Below are 23,674 nucleotides of genomic sequence, written 5' to 3' on the forward strand. Positions count from 1 at the left end.
TTGTTTGCATTAACTCCACATTCATTCTGCACAATTTCCCTGGGCTGATCCAGCACCATTCTTATATTAATAACTGAGAGCTCATCTGCAATTGTACCTATGTGCTATGAAGGAGAGGCCATTTGAAAAGAAACCCACAGGTGATTATTAGGCCTAAAACCATTGTCTATAAAGAGAGGATGAAGCCACACTCCCAGACATAAGGGACCTAATGTTTTTTGGAGTATCTAATATGTTTCAAACTCTGTGCTAGACAATCAACATGTGTTCCCCTTCACAGAGGGGATTTCTAGCCTCATTTTACAGATGAGGAAACTGGCACCCAAAGACGTTAAGTGCCCTACACAGAATCCTAGGGCTGCTAAATGTGTGATGGTAAGAAAAAGAACAGCAGCCTCTGACAGTCAGGTGCAGGCCCACCCCCACAGCGAGGTCCTGGCATTCTCCTGCTGAACATCAACATTTCACATACCATCAGCATCAGACAAGGCACCTCAGTGACTGCGATAGGTCAAGACAAAATCAAGACCACCAGGTCATCAGGGCTGAACACAGGCAAAAAAATGAACATTGTCAAAACGGGAAAACTGATGAAACATTTCTCTAGCCTGGTTTCAGCCTTGCTCTGTTCTTCGTGCCTTCCAGATAAGTATTGTTAGGATAATCACAGAATTACCCCCACATTATGACAGCATCCAATTCAGAGAAAAACCCCACTTTGTTGACCATCCCCCAAATCACTCACCTTAAGACCAAATCTTATCATACATTCTTTCTAATACCCTCTTCCAGAGATGCCTCATTGCTCCTCCCTCTGTGGTGAGGAATAACCCAACATGTTCAACTACAGATATGTCCCTGTTGGTCTTTGCAGCAGAGCCTTGTCAGGAGAACACTAAGCTAGGCCTGCATGACTTAGTCTCCTTTGCTTCTGCTCTTTTACTGCACCTTTGAGAAAATAGGGTGTTTCACTTACAGAAAGGGTAAAGGGTGGATTTTGCTTTAACTTTTACTATATGGTTTCCATCTACTTTGTTATCTAAAAATAAAGATATTAGTATGTCAGAATCATATTAAAGTTCACAAGTATTTGCCAACTTCCACTAAGAAAAGAACTGTTCATTTACTCATTCATATCTTCATTCTTCATGTTGTTAGTGGATGCACCTCCCATGTTCCAAGCTTCATTCAGAATTCAGGATACTGACATGCAAGGCCCAGTGGAGCTCAGTGTAGAACATGCTAGGAGATGCCATAGTAGGAGTGAAGACAGAGATCTGCACAGGTTCTGAAGTATCCAGGAGCACAGTGGCTCATGTCACCTGCAGCATCCAGGAAGCTTTGTTATTTCAGCTAGATCTTAAAGTATGAACTTTAGGAACAAAGAAGGCTCCGAAGCCAGAAGGAACTGCCTGAATGAAGTCTCAGAGATGGGAAAATTCCAGCATGGGAGAACGAACCCCAAGTAGGGTTTGGAAGGTAGGGTGTAGGAGAGAGTGGCAGTAGTTGAGGGTAGTTGGGAAGGTGGACGTTATGTGCAGTCTTGAGGAGTTTGCCTTTTCCTTTGAGTGACAAGGAGCCAAGACGGCTGTTCCAGGCAGGAGATTGGCATGGACAAATCCATTTCAGAAAGATCATCCTGGAGAAGCATAAAGAAAGATTTTTTTAACATTATTTATGTGACCTGAAGGTGGAGTTTTGATTCATGGTCTAGAAGGGGTATTTATTATCTCTAATGGACTAAGAGACTAATGGGCCTTGTGTGCCCGGCGAAGGCGCTTTGACCTACCCTGTGGGTGATGGGGAGCCTCTGAAGGATTTGAAGCAGGGCAGAGACGTGGACAAATCTGCCAAAAGAAAACAAACAAACGAAACAAAAACATCAACAGCATGTTACGTTAATGTGTGATTCCATTTAGGCTTTTGGAATTTTGAAAATAGTTCCAAGACCCCGTTATGACCTTGCCAGAGGCCAGGTTGGAAATTTCTGAATCAAATGATTCCTTAGCTCCCCTCTAACTCTGACAGTCTAAGATTCCGTAACAAGGAAGGTAGAGCTATTGCCAAAACGTATAGTGCATCACAGTGTCAGACTTTGGGATTATCTGCTGCTTGGGGTTTTCCACACCACTGCTCCCCTTCATTAGTGGGGATAATTGAGAGTTGACTGCAGTCGTTACTGCTGTTGTGATGGGTATTTGAAGCTAAATTCCGGCAAGCAGGAGATGTGTGAATATTTATCTCAGCTGCAGAAAGTTAATGCAGTGTGGCATTAATTACCCTGTCTGAGCCTGCTGTCTTCTTCTGTTTTTAGGTGTCATTTTCAGTTGGATAAATTAGTTTCCAAAATTAGAATAGAGCAAATTGTAGGGTGAGATCAAGGCAGCCTGACTTCTTGGGGCATCCAAAAAGAAGAATGGGCTGAAAACGTCTACCCAGGAAACATTAAGATGCGTCCTTGAAGCCCAGCACAAGCAAAAAACAAAAAACAAAAATGTTTTTCTCCAATAGTTGCACTTAACTATTTTTGACTCCACCCACCGCACTTATAGAACACAAACACGCAATAAAGTTACATGTTTAGCCTTACAACAGGTATTTGAAATCGTTCAAGAAACTGGAAAGGAATAGATTTGGTGTTTAATAAATCATAATCTTACTATAGATTTTGCTACATTTGATTTTGAGAGAATAAAGCCAAATTGGAGTGTATTTAGGTATTTAGGACAAAGGGATCAGAACTGTGAGGAAACTAGAAACAGCATTATAGTCATTCAGTAATTCAACAGACTCTCATTGAGGACCTACTGTGCTAGGTTCATATTTGTAAAATGGCAGAAGGAACTGGCAAGTGGTAACCTAGAAGTAGGACATGGAAGAATGGGCTTCCATACTTTTCTGTCATCAGACATTTGGAAGAAGGATTATACTTATTTACATTTCCAAGGGCAGTAGAAAGTCTATGGGTGGAAGGCATGGAGGGACAAGTTGGCACTTTGTTACACTGCATAATAGGGTGCCTCAAGGAAAGCAGTTCCTTCCCATTGGAAGAATACAAACATAACAAGTTCTAGAGGAACTAGAAATTGGATCTGATGGCAGGAGTCCTGGGGTCTACCTTGGCATGGATACTAAGTAACCCTGTGACTCTGAAGAAACAAAAGCTATCTTCACAGGACTTCAGATTCCTCATCTGTACAATGACGGGCCGGGACAACCTTATCTTCTAGGCCATTCCACTTTACAGTAGAAAGCAAGCAATATGATATGCTACACACGAGAGACAGCACAATGACCTTGAGATCACACAACCTCTCAGAACTTCAGTTTTTGTCTGCAAAGGGAGGACTCAAAAAATAAAAGCCACCCCCAGGACTATAAGGCAGATAAATAAGACATGAGGTGCTTTGTAAACTCTGAAGCACTTACAGATGGAAGGATTGGGGTCTCTCTCTCTCTGTCTCTAATGGTCACTGTTGTAAAAGACTAGAAAAAGCACTGGCCCCTGGACCCTGTTTTCAGTCCTCATGTCTCTGGACTTACTAACTGTGTGACCGTGGGCAAATTATTTAACTTCTCTGTACTTAATTTCACCCTTGCAAAAGAGAGAAAGCATCTGCCTTACAAGGCCGTTGTGATGAGATAAAAAGACAGTGTACTTGAAAATACCTAGCATGGTGCCAGACACATGGTAGGGGCTCCCAGAATGCCAATTCATTTTGAAGTTTCAAGAAAATAAGCAAATAATAATAACCTATATGACATGGCAGGAGACAAGCTAATATATAAAATATGGTAAAATTAGAATTTCCTAGTGTCCATTTAATTCTGGCACAGACCTCCAAGAGTGACAGCATAAAGGTCAATTTTAATAGCAGGTCCTGTGCATGCTTAAAACCACAGTATCCATCAAGTCTTCTTGGCCAGTGCACAGTGAGCCATCTCAACATCAGCTGAAGTCTGACGTGGTTTAAATAGGGTGGAACACTGTTTCCTATCTAGGTGTGGATTGCAGGTGTGCTGCATTACATGCTGGTTGAAAATCCCTGTTTGTGCTTCAGGACAGCCCCCTGGGTGTAGGCAAATGATTGGCTAAAGCGGAGGTCTCAGATTGAATGGAAACAAGTCCAGAAGCTTGTAATTAAAAGCCAAAGACACACTTGCTGTTTCTCTTGCTCAACAGTGCACCCAGGCATCACTGTTTGTAGAAGAGTAATTTGAAATAGAATTTCAGGGTTCTCAAGTGGACATTTATGAAACTGTGTTGGAAAAATGTCCACTTGACTCACAGTAATTGTTAGCATTTTCTGAAGAAGTATTGCTACCAGGCATTGTGCTAGATACTTTATATATGCAATCTCTAATTCCCTCAAGAACCCTGTAGGATAAACAGTATTATTCCCATTTTGTGGTTGGAGAAACCAAGACTCAGGATAAGTATCTTGTCCACATGACACAGCTTTTCTAACTCCCTACTATACCATGCTATTTCCCTAACAGGGCAATCAGTTCCAACTTGAATACGAAAGACAGAACTGAGTGCATAGCTATTTTGGATGATAAAAGTGTTGCCAAAATGATATGCACCCTCATCAAATACTCCAAAAATAACCTAAGGTCATCCATCATAAACTGTCACTTTTCTGTTTTAATCCTAAACCCGTTTTCCAAAAGCTGTCTCAGAAAATCCATGCACGTGGAAAGGGCAGGCCTCACTTTGTTCCTTTATCCACAGGAGCCGGAGCCTCTCTACGCGCAGATCAACAGACCTAAGAAATAGCGTCGATGCGAGCTCGTGGTGGGTGCTCAAGACTGGCATGGACATCAGCATCACGACAGGCTCTCTTGTATTCTTTCACCTCATCCCACAAGAAATTCATGATTGCCCAATGGAACTCGCTCAGAAGAGGGTACTAAGCGTTTTTGGCAACCAATGGCAGATATCTATGGCAGCACACACAGAAAAGTATAGAAAGATCCACCCAACATTAAATCGCAAATCAAGCAAATGCTTACCCAACAAATATTTGAGCCCTCATAGCTGGGTTTAAGGTGACCCAGTGTGCAAAATTATTAATTCCCTTTTTATTTCTCTACCTGTTGACCACTGTTGAGACACCAAATTTGGAGTGACAGGCATCAGAGGATTACAACAGGGTTGGAACTGACTTCTTTAAGCAAAAGCAAAGGGTCTTCTGTGACCACAATATCATCATCCATATGCCTTTTCACATAGGATGATGTGTTTTTTGTCACTCCATGGGGCCTGGTCTGCCATTTTCCCCCCTTTCCTTTCTTTGTCATGTTTGAAAATTAGTAGGTGTACAAATTTTTGTATTGCTTTTGACTTTTTTTAAATATGGGTGAAGAAATCTAACTGGGGAGAAAAAAAGCCTCAGTGAAATGAATTAACTTGAAATTACAAGACAAATAAGTGGTTGATTATTTGTTATGATCAAGAATGTTGCCAAAACAATCCTTTAGCTATTCTGCATCCTGGTGAAGAAAGACAGCTTTCAGTTTGAACCTTCATTCTGTGAGTAGGAAAAGACATCAGATCCCATTGATGAGAAAGATGAAAAAATGCATCTGATTTCTTAAGAAGCTCTAAACTCTTAAGTACAATAAAATGATATTTTTTATTTTTCCGATATCTTGCTGCTGTGATGCTATGCAGACAAGTGTCTTCTCCACGTGCCATTTTCAAAGAAAAGTCATTTGCCAAATAATTCTGGTACAATTCTGGTAATGTGGTTTTGGATCTTAAAAACCAACTTTCTAAAGGAACAATGGTGGCATACATATTCAGAATAACAAACTGATTCCGTGGTCCAAATGGTTCATCTCTATCTCTTTTTGTACATCAGAAAATTCAAATGGGATTTTTATTTTATAACTTGAAAAAAAAAAAACCTTACCATTAAACTCTTTAAATATTTAAGGGAAATGGCTTTAAGGAGTTCTAATGAAAAAAAAAATTGTTGTTGTTTTTTTTTTGTAAATATAAATGTCAATGAAAATGCTTTTTAATAATGCCATTACACTGTAGAGAAGGTAGCAGATTGAGTGCAAGGTGTGACAAACTTGATGGATGGGGCTCACTTTCCAGATGTTATTCTGGAGCATATGGTAGGAAGCTGGAGTGCAGGGACCGCTGGCACGAGCAGTTGGCCAATCAGCAGCTAGTGAACGAGAAGGGAGCACGTGACTCCATCATCTAGCCTTTCCACGAGAGTCCCCACCCTCTGTGCAACACAAGAAAAAGACAATTCACATTCTGAAGAATTCAGATTCTGAAACTCTCCCACCTCCCCACTCCCACCTACCCCATATAAATCACTGGACTGTTTGTACGTGAAACAGAAGAGGCTAAGCTTCCTTTTTTTACACTTATGAGACAAAAAGTGCAGTGTTTGGTTCGTATGTTTAGCACATGATTTTCATAAAGAATCTATATATTTTTGCCCTACAGAGAATTGTTATACAGGTCAAGTGTGTTTTCCTGATGTTCCTATGCAGTTACAGTATGTTGAATTTAGTGTTTTAACACTAAGAAGAAAACTTTAAAGATTCGTGTGATTAATTGGATTTGGGAATAATTATTATTTGGTTTTAAGATTTGAAAAGTAGAATTTCCATTGATATGATTGATTTGAATAGGCCTGTATTTGGTTCTTCATATCAATAGAAACTAAAATGATTTGGGAGATTGATTTGAAAATGATTGTATACTTGTTCACAAAGAGAAAAGTGATACATCAAGGTAATGGTTATCATTTAAAGCCCACATTTTACACTATCAGGTCACAGGAGTCTAATTTTTTTTTTCAGTTAGATAAACTGACCAAATGTCTATTCAAGAATATATGTCAATGTCATCCTAATGTGGAAGGTCCGAAGAACCAGAAAAGTGAGAAGGGCCGTTTACCTCCCTCTGTAGCTATCACCTGTTGGTCCACAGAGTTTCTCAAGGAATGAGCAAACATTTTATGATTAGGTAGCCCTTTCACATGAAGGGGAAGATGGGAAAGGTGGAATGACTGTAAGAGTTGGCTTGAGACCAGTTCAAGTGTTTTCTGGGGATTTGATAAGATAGGCAGTTCCCATGGGAAATTGCTTAAATTGCTTTGTTGACTATGATTTGATTCTAAACAAGTGGTGCTATCTTCTCCCTCAATATGGCTGTCTTGAGTTTGTCTTGCAGTATCACACCATTATACCAATTCTTTGAGTTGCTTCTGACACATTCAAAGGGAACTCTGGCTGATGTTGCTGTTTCAGGTATACCATCTGGAGTTAATTTCCTAGCAGAAGGTGAAAGTCCAGGGGACTTGTCCTCCTTCATTGGACATGACTGAAAATATAACTGGCTCTGAACTTCAAGAAGATGCCCAAGTGATGCATTAAAGTGAGGGAAATAAAGTCAAGATTTTTCAACTGCCATCCATATTCTCATTGGCAGCATTCTGATTTTTTTTTTTCCAAGCACTGTTTTGGTGAGCCCGGAACCACCGTATCCTGTCCCAGGAATACCGTGAAATTTCCAAGCAAGAGCTGAGGTGCCAATACCAAAAGACCATGGGGAGTCTGCACAGTTCTGGTTAGATCAACAGAAAATCCATGTGTACAACTGTTAATTCCTCATCCTCCACTAGCACTAAATTTGTCACTTTAAATTTTGAAACCAGGGAAACGCCACCTGTCATTTTGTCCCCATTCTCCATAGCTCTTCAATCTTTACATGCCGCAAAACTTTTTTGATAGCTCGTACTCATCCCAGTGTCTCCTGAAACCCCATCATGTAATGTACCGGGCACCTTCTTTTAAACAAATGTTTACTCTGTGGGTTTGGTTCATTTCAATTTCTGCGTTCTGACACATATTTTTTTAATAAAGATGAGAAAGAGAAAATGACTGTTGCAGTACATTTCTAGACCTACTTTAACTTTACCTCAGATGACAGTTTGTTAACATATATGGACACATTATTTTTAACTTTATGTACAATGCATTCAACAGAACAGCAAAATTTTTAGAAATTTTCCATTAATTTCTGTAACACACCATGTAAAACTGTTAAAATAAACATGTTTGAGAACAACACCTTAGCCTGGCTTTATTCTACAAGTTTTCACTGGATATTCAGGCTTGGATTGGAAGAGGAAATTGCTTTGCCTAAGATTCCATCTGACCAAGTGACAGCCTCCGTTTTCCTGGCCCTGGGCTAAAAAGAGCAAGCTTCACTGGGGAGTAAGGTCAATTTGTCAGCCCTCAGTTGAATTCAAGTACTTGCTATGCTTGGAAAAGCAGCCACAGACAGGAAGGAGGATGTTGTCAGGAAAAAAGCAAGCCCTGGGTAGATGTGGTATTTGGACCACATTTAGCATGGGACTTTTGAAACTGGGAAAGACTCTGGGACTAGCCCTGTGAATTGTGTCTTCCCCTAAAACAAAACAAAAAACCAATTAAACTATTGATTGGAAAACGGAGATTAATCTAGAGTGTCAAGAGTTCCCCATTGTTCATTTGAAGGTCATCTGCTTTAAGGGACTCAAGAAGGAAGTATTTATCTTTACATTCCCCTCGAAATCCACACCAAAATAAAAAGGCCTGAAGCTGGATTGTATGTATTGAAGAACAGAAAAAAAATGAATATACGTGGGTGTTGTGTACATATGTATGTATGCGTGCGTGCGTGTGTGTGTGTGTGTGTGTGAGATTTTTATTTCCTTTTGTAACTAAATCAAATAATCAGCCAGATTACAATTAGGTCATTGAGATGCAAAAAAACACCACTGTTTAAAAATGGTTGTGTTAATGACTGCATAAACAAAAGCCCTCAATCTGGCCTTGTTACAAAGAAGGTATTAAACAGATGTTATTGCTAACTTTGAGAAAATGAGAAAATGGGCTTAGATTCTAGCCAAGTAAATTTGGAGTAGACAGAAGAAACAACTTCCATACAGTGAAAAATGCTCAATCTTGGACTGAATTGTTAGACAATGTTGCAAAAGTTTTTGTTTTCATTTTTGTTTTGTTTTGGTTGAAACAGGGTTTCACTCTGTTGCCCAGGCTGGAATGCAGTGGTGTGATCTTGGTTCATTGCAACCTCTGCCTCCTGGGCCCAAGTAATCCTCTCGCCTCAGCCCTCCAAGTAGCTGGGACTGCAGACACACACTACCACGCCTGGCTAATTTTTGTATTTTTTTGTAGAGATGGGGTTTCACTGTGCTGCCCAGGCTGGTCTCAAATTCCTGAGATCAAGCAAGCGATCCACAGGCCTCAGACTTCCAAAGTGCTAGAAATACAGGCAAAAGCCACCGTGGCAAACCAGAAGTTTTTCTTAATAAAAGCAGTGACTTGCACATGTTGAATAGCTAGTATGTGCCAGGCAGGTGCTCGCTGCTCTGTGTTCATTGCCTCAGCTAATTTTCTAAACAACCTGGAAGGGATAGATATTTTCCAATTTATAGATAAAGAAACTGAGATTCAGATAAATTAAGTAACTTCCCCAGCCAGCAAATGGCAGAGTTGAGATTTGAATACTGGGTCTCTTTACTCATACTTGAGTCTAATTTTAAAATAACTGGATATTCACTGTTTGAAATAGTTCTACCTAGGTTTTTTGAAAAACATTGACCTTCTGTGTCTCTTCTCAGACTGCTAGTGGATCTTTGGTAATAAGTTCAATTTCTAAGTTCCTCCCATTCAAAGTAAAAATAAAAATCCATTAGCTGTTACTGTCTTACACTGCTCAATACATAGTTCCATCTTTAACTGGCACCTTTCAAAGCTTGTGTGTCTGAGTGAAAAAGAATAAACTCTTTTACCCAACTCGTTGAAGTTTAGCTGAAACCAAGCACTGGGGACTTACTTTGCCAACATAAATGAATCTTAAAGAAGTGACAAATTAAAAGGTGTCCTATTTAACTGCTAGGTGGATGCCAAAATAAATCAGGCAGACATATCTGCTTTCATTTTGTGCTTGAGAGTAAGCCCTTGTTGTTTTGACAGTAAATGTTTTTTGTTTTACTCAGAATGACAGTCGGAAAAACGCCTAGAATAAAAACAGGTTTCGTTGAAATCAACCTTCCAAGCTTTGAAAGCTTTTAAAAGATGTTTAAATTCAAGGGAAATGTGAGCAATGGTGCCTGGAAGATTAAAAAGAGAGAGAGAGTAAACAGATGTAAATGGCTTTCCAGCCATTTAGTGACCAGTCTTGGTATGTATGTGAAAACGGGGATCATCACTGCCACTGTTGTGCTCCTGCTTTGTCCGTGCCACTCATTTTCTAGCTACCGTTTCCAAATCTTTACACGAACCCCAAGAGGAAAAGAATATGCTCTCCATTTCACAGATTAGGAAACGGAAACTCAGATATGTTCCACAACAGCTGTCAATTAACAGAGCCAAAGATCTCACCCAGAGGCTGTCACAGTTCCTGGGGTTGGATTCCCAGCCTCTTTCCTCTATTCCATGGTGTTTCTTTCTGACAGCTTTTCTGCAATGTCAAATTGCTCGTATACCCTCTATAAAATACTTTGAGCCCTTCTGTATTCATTTCCCTGTTGTGTCTATTATATTAGAAAAATCACACCATGTGTTAATCCTGACCAATTTGGTACAGAAATGAATTCTTAACGTAAAATGACTGTAGTTATTTAAAACAAAGGAAAAATCCAGTTTTATTCTCAAGAACAGTAATAGCTCTAACTCAGTCCAATGAATATTTAATTTCAAAACAAAACCCTTCCGTTCACTTTATCTTCCAAGGTACAGAGATCTGAAGAGGGAGCCTTTTTGAACAGGCTCTCTTTTCACTCTTTGCTGAAGAATATTAATGACTGCCAAGTGGAAAAATGTCTAAATATTCTTGCGAGACGGCAGCCTCTGGTGACTTGGGTCTTTAATCTTCTGAACAACCTCTTGCCACTTCTATCACTCACTCTGGGGGGTCACAGCCTGGAGTGGGGAACAAGCAGGAATGGTTGGAGATGGAATAAGCAGGTCTTAGAGCTGGCATACTGTCAACAGTAAAATGCCAGATGCCCTTCATACTGTACATTTAGCAACTCTACCTTACCTCACCTTTGAAGTGGAATGGTGGGGGAGGTGAACCCTGAAGTCTATCTTATTTCAGATTACAGGTCAAAGTCATTCACGTGTAACTCAGGGTCATGAGCTCAGAAATCTAGCAACTTATTTACTAAAGGAAAGCTGTTTCCTCTTACCTGTCTTGTGCCCTTTCAGACCTTGATAGAAGGAACAAGAAAGGTGGTCAGCCATCACACAGCCCATGTTTATCCTTTTAGGATAAAGCAACATAGTGTAGACTAAAAATAAAGGAACCCTAACTCAGCAATTAGCCCCACTTTCATCAGAAGAAACACAAATGATGCAAAAGTCAAGGAGGCAGATAATCGTTTTCTTTCTTCCTGGTAGGCTCTAAACTTAAGCAAAACCTGAGAAGCAGGGTATGTAACCAAATTTTCACCCTGGGCTTATTGTTTGTTGCTTTCCCCATTTCAGTGGAGCACACTGTCTTCACTGGTGAGTCGATATAGAATAGTTTCCAGATAGCAGACCCTGATTTCAGAAAGTCTTTGACTCGCCAGTTGTTTCACCTCAGACACGTCACTTAAGCGCTCTAAAATTTTATTTACTCACCTAAAATTACAGGCTATTATAAGAAATAAATTTGATAATTTCATACCTGGAACATAGTAAATGCTCAATGCACTTTACCTGTTGTTAATATCAAAGAAAGTCTAATCACTATTATGGATTTTTATATTTAATTCTTTCACTTTCACCTTATCCTTGCCCATCTATTATCCCAGCTCAGTAACTCTATCAGGTGTGAAGAAGGGCAGTAAGTGATATTATCTCTATTTTACTGTCAAAGAATGGCAAAGAAGTATACATAGCATCCAAATTTTCTTCCCTGGCAAAATTTAAAGCAAAAATGCATTATGGACTTATTCATATAACAAAGAGTTATTAACGATGTGCTATGTGCCAGGTCTTCTGATAAGCACTGGAGATTGAGGATTTTTTTTTAATGCATATGTGACTGTCTCTGCTCAGATTCTAGAGGGAAAAATAGGTTAATAGACAAATAAAATATAGTAGAATTAATGCTGGAATAAAGGATGTGCTAGTACTATGGGAGTGGTGGGAGAGTGCTATATAGAAACGTTGATGGTTAAACTGGGTGTTAAGAAGCAAGTAGGAGTTTACCATGAGGTGATGGTAGTGGAGGGAAGAGCATTAGCAGAACTGGCAGGGCCAGTGCATCTGAGATGCCTGGAGTGACTGTAAAGGAAGGCAGAAAATAATGCTCATTTAACTGTTGAATAACAGAAAAAAAAACAATTTCTCGATTCAGAGCTCAAATCTAGAATAACAAAACATCAAAAAAGTAATACAAAGTATAGCCTAATCTTTTCAATGGATAATCAGAAGTTCCTAAATTTTAAACACAGCTATAAACCATGACTAAATAAAGTTGACTTTCAGAATGTAATTAATAGGTCAAGAGAGACTGTCTCATCTTAATGGATGGCAAAAAGGCATCTGATAAAATTCATTATCCTCTTCAAGAAAAAAACTGGAAACTAGAATTATAGTAATATTCCCTTCACATGGTAAAGAACATCTCCCTCAAACCAATAGCCAGTATGAAACTTAGCAGTGAAAATTGAGGGTAGCCCCCTTAAAATCAGATGGAGATCAAGGTGGCAGCTATTACCTCTATCAATTAACATTGCTCTGAAATTTGAGGCAATGCAATGCACTAACGCAAGAAAAAGAAATCAAGTGTCTAAAATGAGAACATCATCAGTGTTTGCAGATAGTATTTCCTAACAGAAAATATCTATTAGAAGCAATAAGAGCAAATAAGACAATTATCTAAGGTTACTACTTTAAAAATAAATATATAAAAATCAGTATTTTTTATATTGCCATAAGTAACCTTTTAGAAAACTTACTGGAAACTTACACAGATTCTATTAATGATAGTAACAAAAGGAGAATACCCAAGAATAAATTTAACACTGAAGATGTAAGATCTAGATAAAAACAACAACAACAACAAAACGAAGCTACAAAGGCTTGTTGAAGGGCATAAAGTAATAGAACAAATTGAAAGAGAAGATCCAACTCTCTCTAATTTATAACTTACTGCAACAACTATCTCAATGTTATATATCTTCAATCATATATTCATATTCAATCATATTCTAAGTAATATCTGAAAGAAATAAGAATGTGAGAGTATTTGAGAAAAATGCAATATCATGATCATAAATTTACACTATCAGATCAGATCTCAAAAATAAACCCTAAATAATTTAAAGTGTTTGCTTTCACAAATTATTCTGTGATTTATTCTATTTACCTAGTCATGGTTTACAGAATATAAAGTATAGAAATAAACTCAAGAAATTAATGTATGATTGAATATATTCTAATTAGCAGTGATAAAATAGACTATTCAATAAATAGAACTAGGATAACAAAAACTACTAGAAAAGGTTAGATTTCTACCTCATACCATGTGGGTAACTAAATTCCATGTAAGTTAAATATTAAATATATGTAAACATGAAAGTGTATGGGAAAATACTAGTGAATATTCATATGGGGTAGAAAAGGTCCTTGTAAGTATACCACCAAATGCAGAAAATACATATTTATAAAAATATGGATAGGTTTACCAAAATTTTATATGAAAAAATGAAGTCAAAAGGTCATGGGAAATTAGGAAAATATTTACAGCATACATTATAAACAAAGTTTTATTGTTCTAAATGTACATAAAGATCCTAATAGCTTTATAGAAAAAGTTTATAGCAAAATTACTGAAGAACATGAGCAAACAATTCCTGAAGAAGAAAGGTCCATAAATAATAGCTAGAGACATAAAGCAACTAAATGTTGCATCAATAGGAAGGATATTAACTAAATTACTGTACTATGCAGCATTTTTCAAAAAGTGAAAGGAGTCTAAATATGCTTATATTAAACAATGTCGAGACATTTAACAATAGTGTGTGTGGTGAGTTCCCATTTTTGTTAATAATATAAAAAGTATTGGCCGGGCGTGGTGGCTCACATCTATAATCCCAGCACTTTAGGAGGCTAAGGTGGGTGGATCACGAGGTCAGGAGATCGAGAGCATCCTGGCTAACATGGTGAAACCCATCTCTACTAAAAGTACAAAAAAATTAGCCGGGCGTGGTGGCGGGCACCTGTAGTCCCAAGCTACTCAGGAGGCTGAGGCAGGAGAATGACATAACCCGGGAGGCGGAGCTTGCAGTGAGTCGAGATCGCACCACTCCACTCCTGCTTGGATGACAGAGCGAGACTCCATCTCAAACGATAATAATAATAATAATAGTAATAATAATAAAAAGTATTTAAAAATATGCGTGTAGGTGTTTATATTTACATAGAAAATGTTCATTACTATATTCAGGAAAGTGCTTATTTATTTAATAAGCATCCATTGAGTGCCTGTTGTGTGCTAGGCATCGTTCTCCACGCTGGGAAAACAAAGCCCTTGCCCTCATGCACTCATGTTAAACACATGCTAACTAGAGAGTTCAGCTCCAGAGATGGGGTGTAGGAGCCTGGGGTGGGAGAAAACAAACTTATCATCTATACCTCAGTATGCTATTTGAAATGTTATGTTACTACCTACTTTCTGTTTCCAATATTTTTAATTAGCCCAAAGCATTTTAATGTACAAGTTTTTATAATAAAAAATTCAAGTTAAAACAAGACAATTTTGCCTATCCGATGACCAATAATTTTAAAAGTGATGATCTATGTTGGTGAGGATATGAGGAAAAGGCACTCAAACAACTTCGAGTGTTTGATTCAAAGATTTTTAAGTCAAATACTTTTAAAAGGACATAATGTTCAACATGACAATTCCATGTATAAGACTGGAATTTAAAACCTGGGAATTTCCATGGTAGTGAACAAATATGTATTAAGATGTTCTTCACTTTTTATGTATATAATAGAGAAAAACTAGAAATCTAAACTTCAAATAATATAAAACTGGCTAAATATTATATTCATAGAACAGGATGCTATGACTACATGGTCATTGATATACCCCTTAAAGACAGAGACCACGTTCTTATATTTATTTTCCACATCAATCAGTGTAATTTTATGAATGTTTATGAATGCAGCCATTAAAATGTTATAGCACCTATATTTTACCCCATTGTTTCTCAGGCTGTTTTTTAGTAATCATTCAATATAACAAAGTATAAAATCAAGCTGGATACAATGGCTCACTCCTGTAATCCCAGCACCTTGGGAGGCCGAGGCAGGCAGATCACATGAGACCAGGAGTTTAAGACCAGCCTGGCCAACATGATGAAACCCTGTCTCTACTAAAAATACAAAAATGACCCGGGTGTGATGGTGTACACCTGTAGTCCCGGCTACTCAGGAGGCTGAGGCATGAGGATCTCTTGAACTCGGGAGGCAGATGTTGCAGTGAGCTAAGATAGCGCCCCTGCACTCCAGCCTGGGTGACAGAGCGAGACCTTGTCTCAAACACACGCGCACACACACACACACACACAATCATGTATACATTGTGATTCTAATTTGCTTGGGTAAATGCATATATTCACATATATGCATAGAAAAAAAAACTGCAAAAATCCAGGTAGTAGGATCACATATGATTTCCATTTTATTCTGTGCACTGAAATTTTTTATTTTGTTTTCCTGTTCTCTTTTTAATTTAATTTAATTTAATTTAATTTTGAGTTCTGGGATACATGTGCAATGTTTTCCTGTTTCTCTATACTGAATAGCTATCCCTTTTTTAGTCAAAAAAAAAAAAAAAAGTTGTTTTAAGAAACAACAACACTTTTGTTACTAAGAAAACATAAAAAGACCTGGTTGTAAGGAGAAGGTGGGAAAGAAGAGGCTTGGTGGAAAGGGGAAAATGTGAATAACAGATAGGGATAATTGTGAGCTGCCTAAGGAGTGGACTCCTGGACTAGCCTTGCAGAGGTGAAGAGATACAAGGGGCTTGTCACAGGCTGGATAGCTATGGCTATGCGGAGGGGACAACTAGGTCTGGCCTTGCCCAGCAAGGGGTCAGGCTGTGATTTCTAGGGGACTTAGGACTGATTTGAAGCAGAACTGCAGCCTAATAAGACAGGGAGATGATTCAGTGCCACAAAGAGAAGGGGTCTAGTCCCAAAAAGCGTGTTAGAACCCCAGGCAGACCCATTGGCACCCTGAGGAGGACATCCTGCAGCACTGGAGTGGACATCACCTACTGGAATTGAAACATGGTTACTAAGAATGGGCTCTCATGGCCAAGATCCAAAAGGAAGGCTGTGGATCCATGAGGAGACCTGTTCTGAGTCGAGATGATGAAGCTATCTCCAAACCCTACCTTTAGACCAAGGTGATGAAATGCTATGCAGATGTCATAATAATGGGTAGTATTTGTTGAGCTTTTAATTTGTATTAAACACCATGTGAAATGCTTTACTTAGATTGTCTCAGTTCATCCTCACAACAGCCCTGTAAGGTTTAAACTATTATTGCTCCCATTTTACAAGAATGGCACTGAGGCTTAGAGAGACAGCTCGCAGGTCAAAGAAGCTGCACTTAGAAGGGCAGAAATTCACACCCAGAGTCTGACTCTAGAACTCAGGTTCTTAATCATTACTCTAAGTTGACTCCTTAATTAGGACCAGAACAGAAGTTACTCATTGAACTGGAAGAGGTTGTTTGGTGACAGTGGGCAATGTATGTTGGAGAAAAAAGGAAGAGGATTTGGGATCAAAAACAAAACTGACAAGCACTTAAGCAATTTCTCTCTCTAAGCTTCGAACTACTCTGACAAAGCAGTCAGTGGAAATCTATCAATCCCCTCCTCAAAGGGAGTTTGATCTTTGGACAAGGTTTGAATGACGTACTGTCATCCTTAAGTAGGCACAAAGAGACCACCAGAAAAAAACCAAGTACCTGCACTTTATGCACTCTTCAAAAGAGATGTGAAAACGGGTTGGGGGAGACCAGACCCTTGTGCACATACACAGCCAATGAGTTTACTAACTCAGGAGACACACAAAACTCAGCTCTGAAAAACAGAGGCATTTTACAGATCATGGCCATCAGTGATGAAGATGAAGATGAAGATGAAGGAGGAGGAAGAAGGCCCAGAGACTCCTACTCCCAATCACTCACAGTCTGCCTTTCTTCTCAAAATTATAGCACCATCACTGCCAACCTCACCTCACCCATGAAAGCCATGCTGTGATCAAAGGAAGTGTATCTATGTCAATCTACAAAGCCTATTGTTTATAATTTACAACTTGCAAAGGAAAAACAGCATTCTGTTTATTTAGTATGCACCCTTTATTTTAGTAAATATAAACATTTTGAAGTTTAGAAAATATAAAATATAGGCCAGGTGCAGTGGCTTATGCCTGTAATCCCAGCACTCTGGAAGGCTTGAAGTCAGGAGTTCATGACCAGCCTGGCCAACACGGTGAAACACCATCTCTACTAAAAATACAAAAATTAACCAGGCATGGTGGCATGCACCTATAGCCCCAGCTACTCAGGAGGCTGAGGGAGGAGAATCGCTTGAACCCAGGAGGTGGAGGTTGCAGTGAGCCGAGATCATGCCACTGCACTCTAGCCTGGGCAACAAAGAGCGAAACTCCATCTAAAAAAAAAAAGAGAGAGAAAGAGAAAGAAAGAGAGAGAGAGAGAGAAAGAAAAAGAAAGAAAGAGAGAGAGAGAGAAAGAAAAGAAAGAAAGAAAGAAAAAGAAAAAGAAAGAAAGAAAGAAAGAAAGAAAGAAAGAAAGAAAGAAAGAAAGAAAGAAAGAAAGAAAGAAAGAAAGAAAAAGAAAGAAAGAAAGAAAGAAAGAAAGAGAGAGAAAAGGGAAGGAGGGAAGGAAGGAAGGAAGGAAGGAAGGAAGGAAGGAAGGAAGGAAGGAAGGAAGGAAGGAAAGAGAGAGAGAGAGAAAGAGAGAAAGAAAGAAAGAAGAAAGAGAAAATATAAAATACATTGATATAAAATACATAGATATAAAACTTTCATGTCTGCTTCTATGCTTCTAACCTTACTTTGCTAACTTTATTTTTCCATTAGTTTTAAAAAATGTATTTTTAATTACACCATGACCATAAACACATTCTTAATATAATAATATTAACATTACAGAGAAAACTAACTGTTGACCCTGCCATTTTATCCTACTTTCTTTCCCAGAGACAAACAATTATCCATTCAGTGTGCCCTTCCATATTTTCCTAGGTATTTACATTCACAAATGTTTACTATAGACATACATAGTTTTTGTTTTATAGGTGTTCGCTTTTTAAAGAAATATAAGTAGTATCGTGCAATACATATAACTTGTTTTCCTTCACTGAACCATAGATTTGAAAGATCATATTTCATGCACACATAGATCAAGATAGATCAACATGTGTGTACATGAAATTTAGGTACAATGTTCCTACAGGAAAGTACAGGGATTCCAGTTCTATCACTTACTAGCTCTGAGACATTGGGTGAGTTAACTTCTCTGAGCTGCCATAGCCTCATCTGTAAAATTGAGATGAGGTTAGCACTGTAATGAGGTATAAATGAGCTAGCAATTGTAAAGTGCCTAGCACATGGTAAATTCCACCTTTGTGTTTGTTAAATATCAATGAAGTGGTGAGATCCAGCGCTGGTGAGGAGCAGAGGGAGATCTGCTCTCATGCCCACCCACCTGATTGCTGGCACTCCTTACATTCCCTTGTGACCCTCTCTAAGAAGTGGCAATGACCACCGATCCCACCTGCATATGCAGAAGCAGGGGCCCAGTAAAGGAGAAGTGACTGGAAATTTGGTTATGGAACACGTTGCTGTGATCCTCTCCTTTTCTCCCTTCCAAGGCTCTGTCTGGGCCAATACACATGGCTGGGTTCTCAACCTTACCCTTTCTTACTACCCCAGACTCTCTGGGTGTCTCCATTGCAAGGAATAGTGGGTGGGTGAAGCATCGCAACCTTCCTCCTGTGGAGACAGGCTATCCTCACGGGGCGAGGGACAGAGTATTGCCTGATGTCTGCCGGGCCCCTGCCATCCATGCCTCCTCCCCGCTTTTACAGGTGGATTCTGATAATCCCACCTTAGCCATGCTTATCCCTTAGCCTCTCTTCTTCATCCCCACTAGCACTGCAGAACAAGCCTCCTAAGAGGTCGCCTTGTCTTTCCCCTTTGAAATGCATCTTAAGCAGTGTCTGAGAGACACAGCTTTGCTCATCTACTCTGCTCTTCTAAGACCGTCCTTGGCTCCATGTTACCTGTAGAACTGAGCCTGGGTGAGTCTGATATTTCCACCCAGGTATTCAAATAGACAAGGAGGAATTTAACTACAGTAAGTGGTGAATTTTCTGGAATGCCATCATTAAATTGTACTCTGAGCAGTTACTGGCTCTCCTCCTTAGATGTCTCAGAAGCCTTGATGGGCTTTCATGTCCAAACAGTGAGTTGGAGAGGGGTTTGGGAACACCTCGTAGGTCTCTTCTTCCCCTGCCCTATGTTCAGCTGCCAATAACACTACCCTGTGCAGCTGAGCCAGTTCTGACCACAGAGCTGGTTGTTAGCAATCTTATCCTCCCTAACAGGTGGGATGTGGAGATAGCTTTGTCTTCTCGACTCAGAACAGGCCTCTTCATGGAACCACGGCCTTCCTTTTGGATCCTGAACAAATGAAGAAGCTGGGTGATACATGTAATGCCCTTTTCAATGTTGTAAAATATTCTGAGTCTAGGAATAATAAATGAATCAGTGAATAAATGAATAAAAGCTGTGTTGACAGGGTTATTAACACTCCAATCAGCAAGCTAATATCATAATAGAAGGACATCCCTACAAGTGCTAGAGATATCAAAATGAATGAGGACATGGTCCTCTCCTTGAAGGAATGCTCAGGTGGAGGGAAAAGGAAGGACAGACGGCCAAGGAATTACAACACAGTGTCACAAATACCAGCAAATACTATCCTACATATAGTGCTATGGGGCCAAAGTAAGACATGGCTTCTTTTCTTAGGATAGTCAGGCAAAGTTTCTGATACAGTTTGGATGTTTGTCCCTTCCAAGTCTCGTGTTGAAATGTGATTCCCAATATTGGAGGTAGGGCCCTGCTGGAAGGTGATTGGATCATGGGGGCGGATCCCTCATGAATGGTTTTGCACTAACCTCCTTGGTGATGAGTGAGTTCTTCCACAGTTAGTTCACACAAGATCTGGTTGTTGAAAAGTCTGGGGCCTCCCCCGATCAGTCTCTTGCTCGTGCTCTCCCCATGTGATATTCCTGCTTCCCTTCACCTTCCACCATGATTGGAAGCTTCCTGAGGCCCTCATAAGAAGCAGATGCCAGCCCCATGCTTCCTGTACAGCCTACAGAACTATGAGCCTATTAAATCTCTTTTCTTTATAAATTACCCAGCCTCAGGTATTTCTTTATAGCAACACAGAAGCAGACTGATAAAAGCTTCTCAAAGGAGGAGTGACATTTGAGATGGATCTTGAAAAGATGAACATGAGTTAACCAGATGGAGAATGAGGACCCCAGTAGAAAGTCCATGTGACCCAGAGAACAACATGTACCAAAGCTGCACAAGTCAGGAAATTTAAGGATTTATCGGTGGAGATCCAGGATTTAATCTAGAAGAGTACGCATTTACTCATGGGAAAGGATGGAAGAGGAGAGGAGGGGAGGGGAAGAGAGAGAAAAATATGTCATTTTGTGCTAGGGATCTATTCGTTTCCATCTTACCTGCATTGATGAGCAATACTCAAGTGCTAACAAAGAAGCTGTGAAACAGCTGGTATGGCAATGAGCTTCAATTCCAGAAAGCTGAAATCATGGAATGTGAGTCCTCAGAAGAAATTTAAAAGTCATCTGAGCTCAAATTTCCTAATATGAACATTTCTTTTTCCTTTTATACACCCCTGCCCTGCTGCCTTTTTCTCCTCCCCCACCCCATTCATCATTCTAGGACTGGAAATGGGATGTGGGAGGGGGCAGGATTTAAGTAGTTTTTGGTTTTCAGCTAAATTTGGGCTGGGAAACACAAATTACAGTGAACACTGTCATTTTAAGGATGAGAAAGCCAGGGTGTGGGTAAAGGAAATGACTTTCTCAAAGCCTCAAGCTGGGAATAAAGCCCCAGTCCTTCTGGTTTTCTGGCTCAAGTCCACAATCTCTAATAACTTCTCCATATGTAAGTTCTCTAAACTATGGTGAGAACATCTGCATGCCTCCATCAGCCTTTCTTAACTCAGGACACAGGTGTAGCCAGCCTGCCTCCAGGGCTGGGAACTGCACTTTTGCAGGCCAATTTCCAGATCACTGGCTGGAATCTTGCTCCAGGGAGAAGGACTCAAGGGCATTGCTGCCCAGATGGCTCTTGTACTTCACCCTAAGCATCAACAGAGACTTCCAAGTGTTCATCTCAAGAGCCCTTAGTTTATTGTCATTCACTGGGGCTTTACAAATGAAGGAAAGATATGAGAGAGAGCAAGCATGCATGCATGTGAGAGAGCAGATTCTAATTGCTCTCCAACAAAGTGAACAGAGAACTGAGTGAACAGAGGTTTGACATGAGGTCCTGACTCAAACCCTGCCTTTCTCAAATACTTGATATTATTATTATTTTGATTATAATAGCTTTTGTTGATCCTCTCCTAAGTGCCGGGTACTGTGCAGATGGTTTGCCCACATCATCTTTAATCTCTGCAAAATCCCAGAAAGATAGCATCATCCCTGTTTTGTAAATAAATAAATGAGCCATAGAGAGCCCAAGTCTTATGTTCAAGGTGATACAGCAACAACCTAGCAGTGTCAGAATCTGAGTGCAGATCTCTCTAACTCTGAACCTTATTTTTAAAAGCTGTGTGACCTTGGGCAATGCAGGTTTCTCATCTGTGACACAGCGAATAATAATAAAAATTCATGTTGTGGAAAGACTCCAAGAATAAATAGATCAAAGGAAATAAAATAACTCCTACCTGTCAGGATTGCCATCAGGATCAAACGAGTTGATAAGGAAAAGTGCTTTGTAAACCGCAATACACTATCCAAATGTTATCATTATTATTATTTCAAAAAATATGGCTGCACCTATAAAATAAAACAGTGTGTGGCATATATTTATGACAGCATGCCTCAGAAACAATTTCCATTCTGACAGGTTCCCTCCGTATCATGTTATTAAAAGGTTAAGGAAAATGAACAATGGAGGATTAAGATTAGATCTTTCACACATGAAACCACAAAATCAATAGAGCCCCGGTAATCTATCCAGCAATATGAAAAAATATACTGAGGTGCCCAGAATGATTACTCAGGGAAATGTCAACAGGTATTGACAAGGAACCTGGCAAGGCAGCTGCCATGTAGGCTTGGCCACTGTCTCCTGCACCCTAGTGCCCTCCTGGTGACTCATTCTGAGAGCTCACGAATGGTAAGGGAGCCCGGGAAACGGGCACTTTTCACTCTCTCAAAATTCTGCAGAATTTCTCTTTCTGCAATTGGGTCAGGGCTGCGTGGGAAAAATGATAGCGTAAGCAGCACCATGGAGAGTGTGTGATTACACCTATTTGTGGTCAATATACGGTCCTTTTAAAACCTGCTCTTGTTATCCTTATGCTGTGATGGTCATTATCACTGTGGCTGAAAATTATTAAGCATTTTGAAGATGCCAACTATCTTTGTGGATCCCTGTGGGACTGCAGGGTCACGGCTGCAGTCTCAAAGCTGTGGAGTTCTGCTCAGAGGGTTTCATTTTCCCACTTATCTGGAAAGGGTTTCTTGCAGATCTCAGAGGATGGAAGAATTGTGGCGAATATTCTGGTGAGGGTTTTAGGTCAAAACTCTGAGATATGGCTAAATGTGAGCTTGAAGTCTGTCCCTCAAGTACTCTAAGATAAAATGACCTTTTGATTAACCTTCATGGTTGCATGATTATCTACCTGTGTTACCCTCCTCTGGCAGTCCTGGACATGGATGTACAGTCACAGATGATAATAATGATAGTTATGATAGAAGTAGCACCTTGCATGTATTGAACACCTACCGTGTGTCAAGCACTATGCAGGAAATTTACATTTATTGTTCCTAATCCTTATGATCCCCATACAAGAACAATTTTCTCTATAGTGAAGGAACTGAGAATCAGAAAGGCAAAGTAACTTGCCCAAAGTCAGATAGCTAACAAATGACAGAATTGAGATTCAAACTCAGCCCATTACCCCTCCAGTGCCTATACTGCATCCGCTTGCAGTGCCTATACTGCATCCAAAAGGAAGGCCGTGGTTCCATGAAGAGGCCTGTTCTGAGTTGAGAAGACAAAGCTATCTCCAAACCCTACCTGTTAGGGAGGATAAGATTGCTAACAACCTTCCTCCTGTGGAGGCAGGCTATCATCATGGGGCGAGGGACAGAGTATTGGTGGCACTGCCTCTCAAAATTACAAACCCCCAAACTATAGGCAAGTACTACAACTGGGTCATGACCATTAGGTGGAACGGCCTCCCACCAAAGGATAGCCAACTAACAGAACTCATGGATGGTAGGAGTAACAGGAGAAGGTGCTAACAGGAGCAGAGG

The 23,674-nt window shown here is 39.8% G+C and overlaps 1 protein-coding gene across 18 annotated transcripts in view; it reads left to right on the forward strand.

Moving 5' to 3' along the window:
• The window catches only part of DAB1 (DAB adaptor protein 1), a 434,090-nt gene extending 425,987 nt beyond the window's left edge, over window positions 1–8,103 (forward strand). For all 18 annotated transcript variants that reach the window (XM_007978568.3, XM_038003849.2, XM_073007255.1 and 15 more), the window contains one exon: window positions 4,736–8,103. Coding sequence is in view for 2 of the 18 variants with exons in the window: in XM_038003837.2 (XP_037859765.1) it covers window positions 4,736–4,780 (45 nt within the window). In the remaining 16 variants the exon portion in view is untranslated. The remainder of the gene's footprint in view (window positions 1–4,735) is intronic.
• Window positions 8,104–23,674: the final 15,571 nt, after the last annotated feature.

Source organism: Chlorocebus sabaeus, chromosome 20 (assembly GCF_047675955.1).
Source record: "Chlorocebus sabaeus isolate Y175 chromosome 20, mChlSab1.0.hap1, whole genome shotgun sequence".
NCBI classification, from domain to species: domain Eukaryota; kingdom Metazoa; phylum Chordata; class Mammalia; order Primates; family Cercopithecidae; genus Chlorocebus; species Chlorocebus sabaeus.